We start from the raw sequence: 18636 nt of genomic DNA on the forward strand, positions 1-18636 counted from the left end.
TTTTAATGACCACAGCAAGTCAGGACCTCTGTTTTACGTCTCATCTGAAGGACGGCGCCTTTTTACAATATAGTGTCCCCATGACTATACTGGGGCATTAGGACCTGCACAGACCGTAAGGTGAGCGCCCTGTACTGGCCCTTTTAATATCTCTTCCTGCTGCAACCTTGGTTTTTTCCAGGTCATCCAGGTAGTGACCAGACTCACACCTGGTTAGCTTCTGTGGGTTGTTAGCTTTGAGTCAACAGGGTGATATGGCTGCTGGCCGGGGAAATATGATGGCAGACCCAGGAGGGTAGGACATCAGCTCCTCATAATCCATTACAATGACTGTACCATAAACCCACGCCCAAAGGTTTATTTCTCCCAGTGGGAGTTTTTGTTTTCCTCTCCTCTGTACCTTTATTATATATCCTGCTACAGAAATCTGTAAAATGCTCTGTGGCTCTCTGTAAAGTGTTGTAAAGGGTGACATACCAACTTAAACTGCTTGATAGATTGAGTTTACATTTATGCAATGGCAATTGCAGAAGAAGCTCAAGTACTTAATAAAGTGATGTAGGTACAAAACCATCCATCCATTTTCAACTGCTCCTTCATCCTACACAGTGTAGCAGAAATCCGGATACCAAAACTGTCTGACAACAGGTTCCTGACAGGATACACCCTGAATGGATACCAATCCACGCACAGATACAGAGGATAATTCTTAGAGATGGCTACTAACTAGGACAGCATGTCATTTGCTTGTAGCAGTAAGTTGATAAGCCAGGGTAAACTCTACTCTCTGGGGTATCTAAATCTACTTTGAACAAACTGCAGTATGTCCAAAATTCAGCAGCCAGAACCAGGTCTAGTGCAAGTGATCACATTACTCCTATCCTGGAGTCCTTGCACTGGCTTTCTATCAAATTCCATGTGGACTTTAAAATCCTCATGCTCACCTATAAGGCTCTGGATGGCTTGGCACCTCAGTACCTCTGAACTATTATCACCCTACTCCCCACCTCGCAACCTTCGCTCTTCTAATTCTGGTCTCCTAGCTGTCCCCCAAGCCCGTCTATATTGTATGGGTGACAGGGCCTTCTCCTGTTATGCCCCCAAGCTCTGGAACTCTCTGCCCAAGGATATCAGAGATTCAACTTCTCTAAACTCCAGACTCAAAACCTTCTTCTTTAGAAGAGCCTTTACTTAACTTGTTCCCTTCTTTACCCATCTTCTCCTACTTTACTTAGAACCATCATTTACGGTCTCCTATTTGTACTGTAATTGTGTTTTATCTTGTGTATTCTTTTTATTTATTGTTGTTGTCATTCTGTAAAGAGCTTTGAGAAGCCCCCTTTAAAGGTGCTACATAAAAAAAGTTTATTATTATTATTATTATTATTATTAAACCCATTAGGTTAGGGGGAGAACATGCAAATCCAAATCCAGGACCAGAGAGAAACGTTTGATTTAATTCAACTAGTTTCTCTAATGGAACTGTACAGAAAAGGGACAAAAGGAACCTCATGCTATTTTAGGCTATTTTTTCCCCAAAAGGTTAAAAGCTCCACTTCACCAGTCCATCATAGGACACACACAATCACAAACAATGAAAACTTCACATGCAAGGGCCAATTTTCCCAAAAGCCAGGTAACCTACCAGTATGTCTTTGGACTGTGGGAGGTAACCAGAGCACCCGGATTAAATCCATGCAAACACAGGATGAAGAAATAAACTCCACACAGATGGCACCCCAGGTCTGGAAATAAATCCAGGGCCCCAGCCCTGCAAGGCACTGCACCACCAAGCCACCCTGGCTAAAAATTCATGCAATCAAATACGTTGTATCATTTATTAGAAGGTTTTTCTGGTCTGTTTGGATGTGAAACTGTTCTGTTTCTTTTAAGTCGTTATCATTGCTTTAGCTTATAAACTGGCAGCTAAAAACAACATTTTAGTTAAAATAAATCATTAAGAGACAAGACCTCTCAGATAAAATCAAATGTTTCTTACCCAGTTCAGCAGGGGTGCAGGTTAACACTTCCACCTTCACCCGGTTAGGAATGTTTTTATATACATTCAAATCCCTATCACAGTGCTATCTTCATATCAGTACCTTGTGAGACTAAACTCAGTAAATGATGATTTCAAAGCACTTTTATTCAAATAATAATGATGTGATGCAGTATTTAGTCCTCAACTAACCACTGTTACTTTTTGTAAAAAAAAAAGAATTTTTATTTTATCTCATATTTAAATCAGCATTCATTCATTTCTGCAATTTCCCTCATGGGATCAATAAAGTCTATCTATCTTAACCTTAAAATGTTTATACGTAATATTACAAGATTATTTCTGATATGTTTATCCGAAGCACATTTATCCAGTTGGATATTTTAGTGGATCAATTTGGGTGAAGTGCTTGGCTCAAGGTTACAGCATTTCCCCTGAGATTTCAATCCACAACTGTCCAAGTTACAAGGCCAGAATCCTGAACACTTCTCTTCACTATGAGGCTGGCAATACGATAATGTGCTATGATTTCATTCTGGCTGAAAAAAAAAACCAATAAGGCAAGTAATTACACCATTGATCATTTTTAACTTTTGCATTTCTTGCCCTTCACAATTTGGTCAAACACAAACCCTGCAATGTGATGGACAGAACCTCTTTCTGGTATACATACAGTTGTGAGGCTGCAATTCACAGAAATTAAGTCATTCTTACTTACGTCTTTCAGCATTTTTAGGCTGATGCCTGTCTGGCGGCTGGTGTGAAATCACTCCAAGGAGCTGTTACAATCCCACACAAATAAGGCAGGGAAATCATTTCTCACTTTGAGAGGAAAAAATAGAAAGCTGGCAGACTGAGACACGCCATGGAGAAAATATACCGTTTGTGCAAAAAGGGTGTATGCAGTATAGTCATATCTTTACCAGTGATAGACGGCAACTGACAAGTGGTGCCTTGCACTTAACAACACATTTATTGTTTTGAGGTAAATAAATAAAACAATGCAAATCTCAAAACAAAATTAACACAGAGTAATTACTTAATTTTTGCATGCTAAAATCGCGCATGAGTTTCAACACATCTTCTTTGTGAAAGTGCATACTTGATTATGTACAAAATCACCACTCATGTTTTGGTGTCTAGTGACTTAAGCTGAATTTTACTCAAAGAATCATGAGGTGTTATTTTAGAACCCATTGATGCTACACTCTCTCCAACAACAGTTGCTTAAGACAAGGGTATTACCCAGAGACAGAGATTACCTAGAGACTAATGCTGTGACCATCTATAAGAAATATGACAAGACCGAAACAAGTAGTTATAACTTAAATCTGCATGTACATTCATATAAACAATTTTTATAATTCAGTTAATGCAAGTTATAATTTTTCCTATGGATACCCTTAGTTCTGCTATAACATTAGGGTTCTATGTGCAACATTGATTCTAGTCTCAGGGCAATAAACACAAAAGCAAAACACTTTCAGTGATATAAAGTTTCACCTATTACATTCATTCACAGTAAGTAACAGCAATAATATCTGAACACTAGCCCTCTGGTTCACTAAATGACAGTGCTGAATATCCAACACTTATCCAGAGTCCCCTGAAGTTGACTGGTCTCAGGGTCTGTATCTGTTAAACAAGCTCTCGTCAAATGGGCATCTATTTGTCCTGTTTGTTTCAGGGACTTCACCAGTGGTGATAGAGGTCTCCACAGATATTGAACAAACATCTACTGTACCTGTAGGTCCATCTGTTTAGGGTTTACTCAAATAGGGCTACATGCTGGCATGTACAATGTCTTTTCTGGGATTTGTTTTACTGCACAACTGACTTTCTGTAAGCACAGCAGCTGCTGAAACAAATACTGTAGTGATATTTGTCCCAGTGGTCAGTCATACATCAGGTCCTGACCATCTTGCCAAGTGTACCACCTTGCACTCTGGGGAATCTTGTTGGAAGCTGAAACACCAGCGTTTTAGGGAGAATATCACACAGCTTATGGAGCCTTTCAGATCGGCGGTTATCATAGGCCTGTCCTAATCAATGAATTGTTCTGGGATACTGGTGATTTTTAGTTGGGTTTATGAGGTGCGTTCTTGTTGGGTCTCGTCAATTCTCCTGTTCCACAGGACAAAGTGAAGTTTGTGTACCAGGTTGCTGGAACCCACGAGGAAAGATTGTCCGGCTTCTCTTTGGGTGTTAGTGCCAGTGGCTGTCCACATTCCTTTGTAGTCTACTAGTATAAAGGTGGTCTGTGGAGATAAAGAATTCCTTCTTCCCCTTAACAGCATAATCTGGTTAACAGTTATTTGCTAAATGATCAAAAGAGGATTTTCCTACAGACACAAGCCCATCATCTTCCCATTATGCACATCACTCAGTTAGCATCTTCCCATGTGTCAAGCATGGTAGTAGCACCAGCATTTTATGGGGCAATCATTACATTCTCCTTTGTATAATGTCCTAGCAGGTATTACGGACTTGTTTGTTTTTCCACCTCCTTTACAAGTAACAGTGTTCAACTTGATCATTGCAGTACATTATTTCTAAATCGACAAATGTGATATTATTGGTAAACAGTGCATACTTTTGCAAGACATATGTATATGTATGTATTTATGCAGGAGCAGGAGGATGTTTAAAGTGCTTGATGAGTTTGATTGTTTTCATGGTCTTGAGCAAACACCTCACAAAAAGACCTTGCACTTCTGAACAAGTGCAAGGTCTTGGAAGGAGACCTCCTTGGAAGGAGGTGTTGTCCTGGAAGGACAACACCTGTTTCTTGTCAAATAACCAGCTGAGCACAGAAGGAAACTGGGAGAAATTTTCAATTTCCTCTTGCTGGAGGATGCTGGAGGATGAAGAATGAGCCACAGCCTCCTCTGTTCTTTTTCTCTGTGTTCCAATATGTCATTTTTTGCTTTATTGCAGGTAAAGGAAGGGGCTGAAGGTTTCTTCTGCTGTATAATGAACCTGCCCCAAAGACAGCTCTCACCCTGCCCTGTAAGACACAATAAGCAATCCACAATTTTTCAATTTCCAATAGTTGACCGAACATGAAAGGTAATATAATGATGACATCTACACCAAAAGAGGGCAAATTAAGTAAATGTTGAACTGAGAAATTAATTGCCCATTTAACACAGTATTACACATTTATTTCCTCTAATCTCTTACACAGAGCTCTCTGTTGTGCATGAGCAGTGTGTTCTGCAGAATCAGGCCAGTTTGAGCTCTCTTGCTAATCAGTAGCTCATTTCAGAAAACGAAACGTCTGTGCAAAGTGCATGGGCTGCAAAACCATTGCTATTATATAACAGTGTTATTTAATAGTGTACATAAAAGGCAAAACAGGGAACCAGCTGTTTTTAAAAAACAATGCATTACGTAAGGCAGTTGAGATTTACCCCATATTTAAGTTTTTCTACTAGGTTTACAATTTTAAGGTTCAGGTGATTTAGTTTCTGTATACTGTATATATATACTGTACTGTACGTCAGATTCTGGGAATTTGAAAATATTACAGGGATACCTGAATAAGGAAAACTGTAAATAAGTGATAATTCATTAAGCTCTTAATAACCTAACGTCAGTGTATTTTTCTAAAAAAAATGTTTAAAAAAATTGGAGAGGTGTTACTTTAATCATTTAAATAATTTGAATTTGTTAAATCTCATTTGAATCTTGTAAAACTGTTGGGAAGAAGCATTTCCCCTTTTCTTTTTCTGTATACAGTTGCAGAAAATCTATTTCTTACTGCCTAAGGCCCACAGGACGTAGTCTTAGAGAAAGACACAAAACCAAAAAAATATTTACCACTAAAGTGATATTTACTGCTCTTTAATAAGAACTTAAGAGAAGTTACAACTAAAAGGTGGCTATTCAGTTTTTTTTTAGCTCTCTTGGATTTAAGTAGCTAATTTATCCAATCCCTTTCTGTAGACGTCAGGGTATTGGCTTCAATATAATGGCTGGACAGCTCATTCCTGACTCCCATAGGCCTTGTGTGTTTCCAGATTTGTCTTCTTTTCAATAATTGCAGTAATCATTCAATGTGTTCTCATTGTTGTCACATTTTGAAAAAGAAATTCATTAAATGGCCTACACAGTGCCCTCCAAATGTATTCAAAGCCCTGATGAATTTGAATAAAACTAAAATAACAGTAAGTCTTACAGGTTCAATTGATTTGGATTGGATAGATCAAATTATTTGGAGCAATGTCAGTTTTTGTGACCAAGCTTGAGTGTCTTGGCAGAAACAAACAGGTGTTTCGCCAACATGCCCTGGTACATGGAAGAGTTTTATGATTTCTCTGATCTTAACAAGGTTTTCATCAAACACAACACTTATGAAGAAGTCATTTTTTTCATTGAATCGGCCCCTAAGGCAATCTTTCAATTGTTATTGAAATGATGTTTGGAATTAAGTTGCTTCTTTGTATGTTTCACTTTCAGAAGAGGCTGGTTCCTTGCAATTCACATTTATTCACAACTCGAATGGCAGTTTTTGAATTTACAGTTGCCTCCAAAACCATTTGCTTGGGCTGTTACTGCCAGGGTGGAAAATATACCAGCAGCCTTACATGTCTTAAAATAAACATTAGTTCATTAGAAAGTGAAAGACGAAGTTTTTCGAGGATCTTCTTTAAATCTTCTCTAAATTTGACCCTTGTATTTTCTGGGATTTAATAACTAATTACAACAAATCTAACTTTGTGCTATGCAATACACTAATGCCTTGTTATACAAGCTTAATTTATTCCTCAAAAACTGATCATACTGTGATGAGTTGTATAATCTCTGATTGGTTCTAGAACTCAAAAATATTCCCTCAGCTACCTAAACTTCACCTAGAACGGTACCTAGGTATGAACATTAATAACATTCCTGGATTATTATTCCAGTAACATGCTTAAAGGCGTGGGCCAGTGCATAAACAGTGGATAGGAAATCAACAACAATCATGCTCAGAGATGCTGGCATGCTGGGACACCGGGACTTTTCACACAGACTCAGAGGAATACTACTGACAACACCCGAGAAGATGTGAGAAATGAAGAATCTTGGCAATGCTGTATGAATGCCCATCATGTAACAGTGAAACCTTGCTCTTTAAATGAAAAAACGGGTAGAAATTCCTACATCTCGTATAAACTAAAACTTATATAGTTGCTCATACAACAAGGGATTACTGTACTACTATGAGTACACCACAACACTTTTATGACACGTCCCACTTTCTATAAACCAGTGCACCATCTGTGTGCTGGGGCATCAAAAAGTGCAAGGCCAAAAGCCAAAAGTGCAATTTTGCATGTAATATCTAATAACCATTTGTATGTGTACTCTGGACTCAATTACCTGTGACAGCAATGCTGTTGCACAAATCAAAGGTAATTCAGGACAGACTTACTGTATGTAGTAATTTGTCCATCTTATCACCAGTTTACCCATGCTCACTCCGATTTATCTGGTACTGTTCATGTTTCACAGAGGTTTTAGGATTACTTCTATGCCAGTTTAAGACTAATTTGGGCCAATCAAAAGTCTTATTAATTGAATATATCCAAATATCCAATAGCTCTGTTGGTAGAGCATGAGACTCATAATCTCAGGGTAGTGGGTTTGTGTCCCCAGTCGGGCACCAGGTCCTCCATGTTGGAGGTTGGGCACAAGGCTAACAGCCCTGTCCCACAAAAAAAACTAATGTTACGGAAACAGCAACAGGATGTTGCTGCTCCTACATGCCGGAAGGCATAACGGGCAAACATCCATCCATTCATCACATTTAGTGAGCGAATCTAAAATACTCGATCTTTCCCATCACTGATTCTGCAAACAAGGGATCATCTCTCCTACTGTATCTTGCACATCTGATTGCTTGTAGCGATGGATTACAGATTCTTGTCAAGCCATTTATTGCTAGGATCCCAGGTAACCTGCTACAGCCATGTGGTTGGAATGTAAAGAAGCACAGTTAGCAAGAAGGTAATGGTTGAAGTCTGAGTAATGTCAGAGCCAACTGTTGCACAGTTGACCACTGGGTTGGGCTGACAATCATTTGGACCCGATTTTCTGAAAAAATGCAAGCCTTATTATTTTCTCAACATCTGCAGGCATCCAGTGATGTCAGTGAGAGACATTCCACTCCTCCAATCAGTGCCTTCTCTAGGTAATATGAAGCTCACAGCATGTCCGAATACGAATATCCCTGCAGCTGGACATTTAGAAGGAGTATGTCTGTACGTCTCATTCTTTCACAAGTGAGTAGGCGAGTTATTCCCAGAGCTGGCCTTTAAAATAACTGGTAATTCCAAATTGAATGTACAGTACGCACAATTAGAAACAGTCAGTGACTCTGCTTCCTATTTGCAGAACACAATACACTTCCTCATGTTTTCTACATTGTTATTTTTTCACTGTTGAATGAAGTAATCCATAAATGTTCCACTGGGCTGATTTTATCTTTATTTTGCTGTATGTTCTTTTGTAATCTCTGTGTTCACAACTAAGGATATTAATTTCACTTAAACTGTGCGCACAACATTCCTCTCATAGCACAAATTAATGTGATTGCTGATCTTTGAGCTCTTTTTACATCTTATAAACAAAGGCCTACTTATGCATAACATAATTGCGTCAGATGTTTCTTCAATTCTGAGCAATGAATCAATGCTTCACATTAAATGAGAACCAAACTATCAAGGGCTGGAGGACTAGAGAGCAAATAATTGGTTCAGACACTTCAGATCTCTCACATTTTTAATTAAAGAAATTTAAAAATACAAGAACGTATAACAGTGCGAAAAGTGTGTCACGTGTGTGACAGCAAGCTGTTTGAGCTGTGGAAAGGCATCGGCTTCACAATAACCTATTTTTAAATGAATACAAAAAGACATCATTAAATAATTAGAGGTAAAGCAAAGCTATCTTGGTTGTAACAAAAAAATGTATAAAAGTGCCTTTAAAAGTAATCGTCATTTGAATCTTTAATTTACAAAGAAACAAGAATCCTACATACTAAATCCCAAGTATATGAGCTGCAACTTTCTTTTAGAAAAAAAAACAAATCCTTGAAGTTTTGAGCTGAAGAACCTGTTATGCTCCTTTCATGGAATTCTGCATATGAAGCTAAAGAATAAACTCAAATAACCCCTCTTACTGACGAAAATCAGTAAAAAAATCATGTGTCCTAAACCTAATGCCTGCAGCTCATTCTTTAAAGCTCTAATTTCTTTTAACAAGGCTGGAAAAGTGGGTGAATTGCCTGATTCACTAGTTAGTCATATACACTGGGTTTTTTTTCTGTGAGTCATATAAATTTTGTTTAACTTACACTACAATGTATGTCCATGAAAATATCATGCTTTATATAAAGACTGGACAAAAAACAGAAACAAAAAGGCTTCTATAAACCTATAAAATTATATTTACTGTATCATTCTATATACTTTTTGTTTATTAAAACCCTTTTATTCCATAACTGTAGCCAAAAATAACTGTTTGGTTCTTTCCTTGTAGTATTATTCTTTCTTTAGAATCAACTGGTAATTCACACTCTCATTTTCAGTTTGGCAGTTCTGCAGTAACAAAACTGGTCAGACAGCTCTTGGAATGACTCAGTTCACTGTCAGCTCCATTCTACCAACTGCCAAAATTAAGAGCATAAATGTGAGAAAGTTTCACATGAATTCTTTTAAGATACATCCACTTTTCCAGGATTATGATTTTTTTCTGTTCTCTCCATTTAACTGATGTCCTATCACACAACCCACTTTTAATGGGAATACAACTGTAATAGGAGTTTAACAACAAACTTAATGTACCAAAGCAATCTGACAATCCAGAGAGAGAGACAATTAAATAGTTAAATTAAAGTAGAAGAAGTTACTGCATTAACAGAAGATTGTGATTCAACTACAATCACAGAAACATTGCTGATATGGAGTATGAATAAGTTGATACAAACCATTTTGAAGACACAGGAACAATATAACATATGGAGGTGTAGCACTACACATCAACATGGGCATTCTAAGATCTCCAGATCTGTATAAACAAACATTCAGGGGGATAGTGTAAGGGGTATGCTATAAAACAACCAATTATTAATAATAATGCAGTCTAATTATAAATAAATCACCAAAGTATTTATGATGGAAGAAGCACATACCATTGACTATTTTAATTTCGGTGGGAAAAATTATTAGGGACGTCATCAAGTGAAACTGACATCAAAGTCTAGGACATTGTTGTCATAGACTTAGCTAACTACTGTTTACCTAGAATGACTGCAATACCTATATTTGTCTAGTCTTTTCGAACTAGAGTTACTGTAAATAGAAGTGAACGAGCAATTATTGACATATGATCATGACATTGTATATTATGCTTTGTTTAAAATAAGTTTTGAAACTGAACAGGCAGAGTCCAAAACAATTTAAAGAATGGGGACTATAAAGGAAGTTTAAGAGAAGTGGAGTAAGGCATTTGCTATCAGCAGTGAAAGAACAGAAATTGAAGAAAAGGCTGGATGTGATTCTGAGATCATTTGCTAACTACCAAACAGGCTATATGGTCTAGATGGCCTCCTCATTTTTGTAACCTTTCTTATTTTCTCACAAACATGTTAGGAAAGTGTACTAATGTTTTGTCAACAAATCATTTACTGTTATATTTGTTCAGTCCAGGAATTACTCATGTTATGGCTGTTACCAAGTATAATGTAAGACAATGTTCACAATTGGTAAGGTATTGGAAATGATGCTCTGCAAAACAGGGCACAGCAAGGTAACACTCAGGTCAATTGTTAGAAAAGGCCAACATTTCATTGTCTTAGGAAAGGTTTCTACTTGCTTCAAGAGACTTAATTTCAATTTACTATTTTGATAAACAAACATACAATAATTCCTAAATAAATACAGTACATACAGTATAAACTGTACATAATTCTACTAGAGCAAGACTGTTTATTAGTCCTCCTCTAAAGGGATCTAAATGGTTGTGATGAGAGTTGACATTTATTTGAAGTAAAGTACCCACACTCCTCCTTGACAAAATCATAGCACTTATGATCACAGGCTTTAAGAAAGTAACCTTTTTTTAATCCATGAAGGTTAAACTACGACTTGGTTAAGTGTTATCATTATCACTGAAGGTTTTGTTTTATTATAGCAACATTAGGCTGTCATATTACAAAACCTCAATTGAAAATGGGCTTTTCTGATTACTTTATCATATTTACTTAGTAGCTAAGCAATGACTTTTTTCATCAGTCTCAAAACCACTGTACTTAGTAATCAAATGTTTTTTTTTTAATTGTGATAGCCCCGGATTTTTTTTGCACTTAACAGGTTAAATTACTGTTTAATCAACACCATAATAATTTACATTCTGTTGGGCTTTGCTTTCCTGCTGTGTATTTTCTTATCACCACTTTTAAATGCTAAGTAATATAGTATATAATTCTGAGAAATGTACAAAGTGATTCATTTATTTTGTATAACATCTGAATCAGAAGGACCAGCAAATGCTTCATTACCAGAAGCTCATTTGAAACAAACATATTTATCTAAAAAAACAGAAACAAGTTTCAGATCTGTCACAGTAAACGTTTACAGTAAATACCAGAGACCAGTTATTGGAACCAATTGCATTGGTTGTATTTTTTTCGCCTCTCAGTATATTTTCATTCTTTCCTGAAGATAAAACAGTAATACAAACATTGACCTGCTGTTCCAGACAAGGAAGTAGCTTCTGTTTTCTTGCTTGGCTACCACCATCCAAGTCCTGAAAAACAACAAAGAAAGTGTCAGACGTGCCCCAAAGAGAAATTAATTTCACCTCAGTCTGTGAGCTAAACCAAAGCAAACTCTGTCTTTTCTGTTTAAACCCATTATGAGCCCAATAGCAACAATTACACCAGAAAGTAAAAAGTCATTATGCTTTTCATTATGTCAAATGCATTTCTGCCACGCAGTGTGTGAAGTGTGTTAATAGCTAATGTTTCATGAGTGCCCAAGCAAAACGGTATGATTAGACTGTGAAATGTAGCCTTGAAATACAAAAATAAAAATATTATATCATAGCAATCACTCCTGGGATTCCAAGCTGCTTTACATCATACATTTATGAAATACCACAGAAGCCGAGTATCCTTGAAAGCATGTCAAAAGCAGATTATAACATTCCGAGGTGGTATTCGTAATCTCCCAGTAGACTCATCGGTTTTTTCCCTGTATAATTCAATCAGGTATGCTTTGGGATTGTGTGGAATCAAATCTTGATAGATTTTGAATAAAGGTATCCATCCATCCATTCTCTTATCGCTTCTTCCTATTCAGGGACATTGAGGAGCCAAAAGCCTGTCTGGGGCACAAGGTAGGATACACCCTGGAAAGAGCATCACTCACACTCACACCAGGGCCAGTTTTCCCAGAAGCCAGTTAAGCTACCAGTATGTTTTTGGACTGTGGGAGGAAACTCAAGCAAACAAGGGGAGCACACACATACTCCAAGCAGACAGCACTCCAAGGTACAGAATTGAATACAGGGCCCCAGCACTGCGAGGCAGTTATGCTAACCACTGCTTGAAAAAAAGGTACTGAGTGCACAAAATATTTGATCCCAAAAGGAATTAAAAATAGATATCTGGAAAAATGAAAAGCTGTTCTTCCCAATGGTGTACATCTCAGATGTCACCACATTCCTGATACAGTGCTATTTTACCTAATTTGTAAGAATTGCCAAATGTCTCAGTCAAAAGTAATCAATCTGAACTTCACTTGAAAACCATTTCTAATAAATGGCATATTAGTTCTGCAAAATATTTTCTTTTGCATTCAGACAATCATTGCTAGACCACTATAAGCTTGTCTTAACACTGAAGAAAGATGAGATCTAGTAGGGTACAATAGAGAATGTTTTGAGTTATTGCTCTGTCCACACACCTACTGTACAATACTCCCTTGTGTTCTGCAGCTTCCACTTAAATTACGGGGGTCTGTAAAAAGTGTTACAGAGGTATGAATAACAGAAAATGTAGTCAATAAAATCAAAAATAAAACCATTGATATTATTGCATAAAGAATTATATATTGCCATAAAAGAATTATGTATTGCCACACTTATAAACCTACTGTAGTTCTATTATTTTATATGTTAGATATAATATAATATATTATTTTATTTTTGGGGGAATAACTAATGAGTTCTATTTCATACAATCAGCTCCGAACACTACTGCATCCTCCGTCCCCAGGGGGAGAATGAGGACCTGTGGGAGCTCTCCTCCAACATGCCCACCACACAAGAGCCCAAACTGAAGCAACAGGGCATCCCTCATTGCAACAATCCCTGCAACGTTGCAGGCACCACACGAGTTCCCTGAGCCCCTTACATGGACAGTTATATGCAAATCCATTCTAGTCAATTCAAGCAATATAATAATAACTCCTTACACTTACTGTACATGGCGCTTTTCTGGACACTCCACTCAAAGCGTTTTACAGGTAATGAGGACTCCCCTCCATCACCACCAATGCACAGCCCCACCTGGATGATGCGACAGCAGCCAAAGTGCACCAGTACGCTCACCACACAAATTTCCCCCTGGCCTTTACCAATCACGGCCTCCTAATAATCCCCAACTATGAAGTGGCTTCTCTTTCTCAGCTATCATCGGAGAGCCCCCATCTTATTCTTTTAAAACATGCCTGAAGATGGAAATTTGTAAAAACAAATACAAATATATTAAAAAAGGAATGACTGAGATATGGATAAATCATACTGTAGATCCTGAAAACAAAGATTACACTTGAAAATATTTAAAAATGAGACTTAATAAAAGAACAAGAGATGTCTGTGCATCAGAGGACACTGTATTTCTTATTCCAGCTGTATAGAATAAAGCTGATCAGAGTAAGAGACAACGAGTTCCTGACTGCTGGACTTTAAGTGTTAGATTTAAATGCATTTAGTGCTGAAACAAGCAATTAGAAAGTTTACAAACATCAAGAGGCCAAGTAGCCAGTCATGCTTTAGTCTGGCATGAAAAAAGTATCATTAAGATGTAACTGACAAGATTTTATTTTCTTCTTTTTTTGTTTTGTTAATGTCAGTAAGCTCACATTATTTTGTGGGATCACTAATATTAAAATCGAAGGCTACGCTGGTGTCTAATCAAGAATAAAATTAAATACTGTACCCTGTAAATAGCTAGCTGAATTCTTGTTCCACTCATGTGACTGCAAACCTTAAAAATAAAAATGAACTGTGCTAAACATTCATGACCCATAAGATGAACTCAGTGGCAGATTAAATATTTATATAGTTCTAATGTACTCTTCCTTAACACATATAACATATTCAGTATACTGTTGTAGTGATGTCAGGCATCCAAACAAAATACAGTAAATAAATTATGTACATTTAATTAATTTTTAAAAATCAGTTAAATGTTTTAAGACCCTGACCAGAAAAACAGGGCTGAAATGGATGTTGTTAACAATGTAATCAAAGTGCACACAACTTCTGTGCTACAAAGTGTACTGGCATTTAATACTTGCTATTTCCAATTAATACTGGCACATTTCATCAGTAAACTATTGTACATGAATGTGAGGAAATTAAACTGAATTCCCTAACCTATATACCTTCTGTTAGTCACTCTCAACCCCCACCTCCCCCACATATGAATTGCTACTACTGAAGACTATTTCTGTAAATGATATCTCTCTGACTAAATATATTGAAGATGAAAAACTCCAGATTACACATACAGTACCTGTAGGGTTTTCCTACCCCAAAACTAAAAAAACAACAACAACAATTCTACAAACTCCCCGATAGTTTTTCTTTAAAAAATTACTGACAAGAAATGTGAACAGGCTCCGAGACAGTTTGTGTGGAATTAACGCAACCTAAGGAAAGCTGCAAGAAAATATATTGGGTGTATTACACTCCAAAACAACCCTGCATTTAACCTTGAAGGACTTACCCAGCTCTTTTTAGACCTTATCCATACATGCAGCCATTCACAAAAATACTGGCAGCCATAATATAAAACAATTATCTGTTAAGTAAATATTATTATTTTTACTTCTCTGCATGTAATTGACCCCTGTTCTATTGCAGCTTGCTCACAGAAGCAGCTGCCCCCTCGAACCCCACTCTTGTTTATTAAACTAAACGTATTTGTCAATAACATGTTTTGGGTCTAGTGGAACTGAAACAGTTGTTTTATTACCCTGCACCCAGGTAAATTCCATGTTACATCAAAGACAAGTGAACATCATAATAAATGTTTACATTTTGCAATGAAGCACATGCAGTGACTGTCTTCTTCCATTGAGTATAACGAACTATGATTTGAAATAATATCATTTCTACCTGAACCACAGTTAAACATACTGCAATGAACCCAAACTGAATACTTTTCACACTCACTGCCAGCCAGAATTAATTCCTGTTTGTCTCCATATCACGAATAAATATTTACAGTGTCCTTACAGATTTTAAAAGGGAGGCTAAGCGATTGCTTACACGGAAGACCTAAATACTGTTCATTCTATACATTGAAGTGTCAAAGGCACATACTGTATAAACATTGATCTCATTCCAAAGTTCAGCCAGTTAGGGTGAGCAGAAGGCTCCTGTATTCCCTGGAACACTTTGAGACCACACAGAAGTTTAAAACTGGCCTTAACCTGAAAGATTTGTTTGTAAATTTAGCAGTATGCCTTTGCTGAGATGAGATGATTAATGTCTGTGACCAATAAATACTCACAGCAATACTGGTCAGCTGTTCAGTATAAATCCATGACTGAGATAACACTTTTGAACAAAGTAGTAACATTATTCAGCTGTTCACACTGTCCTTGATAGGAACAGTGAAAACTCGATAGTTTTACACATTTACTGTGCACAGTCATTAATCACTTATTTCATCTCAGTAAAGGCGTAATGTGGAATTTACAATTGAGCAGTTTTCAGTTTGAGGGTAGTTTTAAAATCCTATCCAATATCAGAGTGTTCCAGTGAACTCAAAGTCATATGGTCACGTAAAATAAACAGAGAGGCATTAAAAACACAACTAATGGAAGTTCATAACTGATGTTCGGGTGAATGATGCGAACTCATCCCAGCTGCTCTAAATCATCATCATTCCCGACATCATTTCTCAAAGCCACATACAGTATATATCAAATACAACCCCTGTTCTGTTCACATTTTATCTAATGCATCTCTCTTGCACCTTCATAGTTATCCCGTAGACTCCCAGCAGTTAACTCTGGTTAACTCTGCATGCAGATCCCAGCCTCTTCATCCTTTGGCTGTAGGACAGACCCTCAGTTAACTGGGTTGATTCTCACTGTACCTAAACGCTCACATGTACACAAACACTTATCTGATTTACCCTTCCTGTTAGAAGTTGGCAGTGATATCTGAATTTTAGCTATTTCATTAGAAACAAAGACTGAATAGGTGCAAAGAATGATGTCCTGAACTTAATGTTGTCACGCCCAGGCCCAGGCTGTTGCCCCGGGCAACCAGCAATGACCACAACGCGGTTGGGATGCATTTCTCAAAGACCACCTGTCTGTCCATCAGACGGTCAATTCAGTAATCAATCATAAAGCAATTAAGCAGGCTATTATTTCCCCCAGTTATTCAGTGCCCAGACATTGTGCTGGAGCCAACAGGTGCTAACTTTGCTGTCACTTAAATACTTGTCCTAAATACCTATTTTTTCTAACTCTCCAAGCGTTGAATCAGCAAAGTCTACTGCTCTTGCTGCACTTTTCTTGTGTCTTGTGACTTTCTCTCCCTCTGTTTTCTTTTCTGGACTCGCTGTCATTCCCCAGTCTTGTCCACTGCTGCTACAGTACCTGACAGTCATTTACACCGGGGAGATGTGGGGAGTCTCCTCCTATCTGATAGCTCTTTTCCCAGCCAGCCTCTCCACTGCACCCTTCTCTCTTCCCCTGCTCGTTCACTCATCTCCTCTCCCTCTTTCAAACAACCTGCGTCATTTTTATCTTCTCATTCATCATGAGTTAAACCTCGCTCCCACCCAGCCTTTTCCGAAGACTCCCAAGGCTTCTCTGAAAACCTACGCTTGGAGCTCGGCTTATCATTCGTCACGGTCCTGAAATTTAACAGCATAACAAATGAAGCCTAACCAGTGTTTCCCAATGCATTGCGGAGTGTTTTCACAGGACCGTGCTGCTGGAGGAGCAGTGAGGTATTTGCTAAAGCTTTATCAGTACAATAGAAAAAGTTAGCAAAGAAAAGATTTATCATGGCATGCTAAGGGACAACCCTCTGCACAACAGTGACAAGACTATTATGTTGCAAAACCAATTTTATAACAAAGGCTGTTTCCTCTGGCCTCCAGCCAATGTCCCCTCTAATTTTAATGGCCTGTGTGCACAAAAATTTGTGCAAATTTTTCCCCAGTGACAAAAACTTGTGTGTACTAAATTGAGTGTATGTAAAATTGTAAACCTGAAATTATTTTTTGGTAATACAGTCATTCTCATAGAAGCTTAGAGATCCAAAAGACCGGGACAGTGATTCAATGAGCCCAGTCATAGAGACTGGGTGTCGAGCAAGCGTGAGCAGTGAGCATAGATACCGATTATCGAGTAGCAATAATAATGCACACAGCCAAGTTGGGCCTCTCGCAGCCAGTCTCGTGTGGTCATTTTTCAGTTGATGACCATGTTTGTTTTATTATTATCATATTTTTTCATTTTAATTTTTTGTGTGCAGTTCAATTTCCTATAGTATGTGCACATTTCATAACCTGTGTGCACGCACGCACGCGCACAGCTTGAAGGGAACATTGCCTCCAGCCCTTTTGGACTTGTGAAGACCTCAATTACTTAACTCCCAAAACCTATTGTTGTGGATTGTGAATGGCTATTTCTTAATCTGTCAGTAGAAATTTCAGATTTAATCTCCACAAAAGCAGGTGGGTTCTTTAGTAAACAAGGTGGTAAAAGGTATGTAACACCCAAGAAATGCACCGTCAGAATGCTTTATGTGTCGTGTCACGTGTGCATTGCTTTTTGTTCAACACTTGAATGGGATCTGATTTTTTTCAAGACACTGACTGTGCACGTAAGGCATTAAGTAAGTGGAAGGAAATTGAACTTCTCTTGGTGATGCATGTTTCACAGGCTCCAGACCATTTTACTACAGGCATTCAATGCACCATGCTAAGAAAACCGCATAACCACATCTCTACTGTGAAGATGGTCTAGGTTTATAAAATCTAAAAAAGCTGCATATTTGTTTTAATAGTAAAAAGGTCCATCTGTCCATTTTTTTTTCTGTTCCATTGACTTCAAGGGAGAAAAGCAGCTGTACGGAGGATGAAACCTGTCTGGAAAGTCTGTTTTTCAGTTACTAATAATGCTCATTTGATGATGGAATTCCCCCTCAAAGATGTGTAGAAATTAGACTGGTGTAGTGAAGTGTAAAGAGAATGAAAGAGCGATTTGAATAACTGTACTGCATCCATACTGTCTGGGGAAGCACCCTTCACCAGTATAGTTATTTCAAATTGGCCCTACAGTTACTATAGGTAGCTGGGCTACATAACATGTGGATATTGAATCCATGCT

The 18636-nt window shown here is 37.7% G+C and overlaps 1 protein-coding gene across 2 annotated transcripts in view; it reads right to left on the reverse strand.

The window, feature by feature from the left end:
- Window positions 1–2959: 2959 nt before the first annotated feature.
- Window positions 2960–18636, reverse strand: part of LOC148832928 (uncharacterized) — a 97065-nt gene continuing 81388 nt past the window's right edge. Inside the window, exons 5-7 of one of the 2 annotated variants that reach the window (XR_016091242.1) lie at window positions 11735–11794; window positions 9975–10054; window positions 2960–5006 (exon numbers count right to left, since the gene is read on the reverse strand). Coding sequence is in view for 1 of the 2 variants with exons in the window: in XM_088918601.1 (XP_088774727.1) it covers window positions 4693–5006; window positions 9975–10054; window positions 11735–11794 (454 nt within the window). In the remaining variant the exon portion in view is untranslated. The remainder of the gene's footprint in view (window positions 5007–9974; window positions 10055–11734; window positions 11795–18636) is intronic. The other variant, XM_088918601.1, reaches the window with a different exon arrangement.

This window comes from Atractosteus spatula, chromosome 6 (assembly GCF_055471065.1).
Source record: "Atractosteus spatula isolate fAtrSpa1 chromosome 6, fAtrSpa1.hap1, whole genome shotgun sequence".
Classification (NCBI taxonomy): Eukaryota; Metazoa; Chordata; class Actinopteri; order Semionotiformes; family Lepisosteidae; genus Atractosteus; species Atractosteus spatula.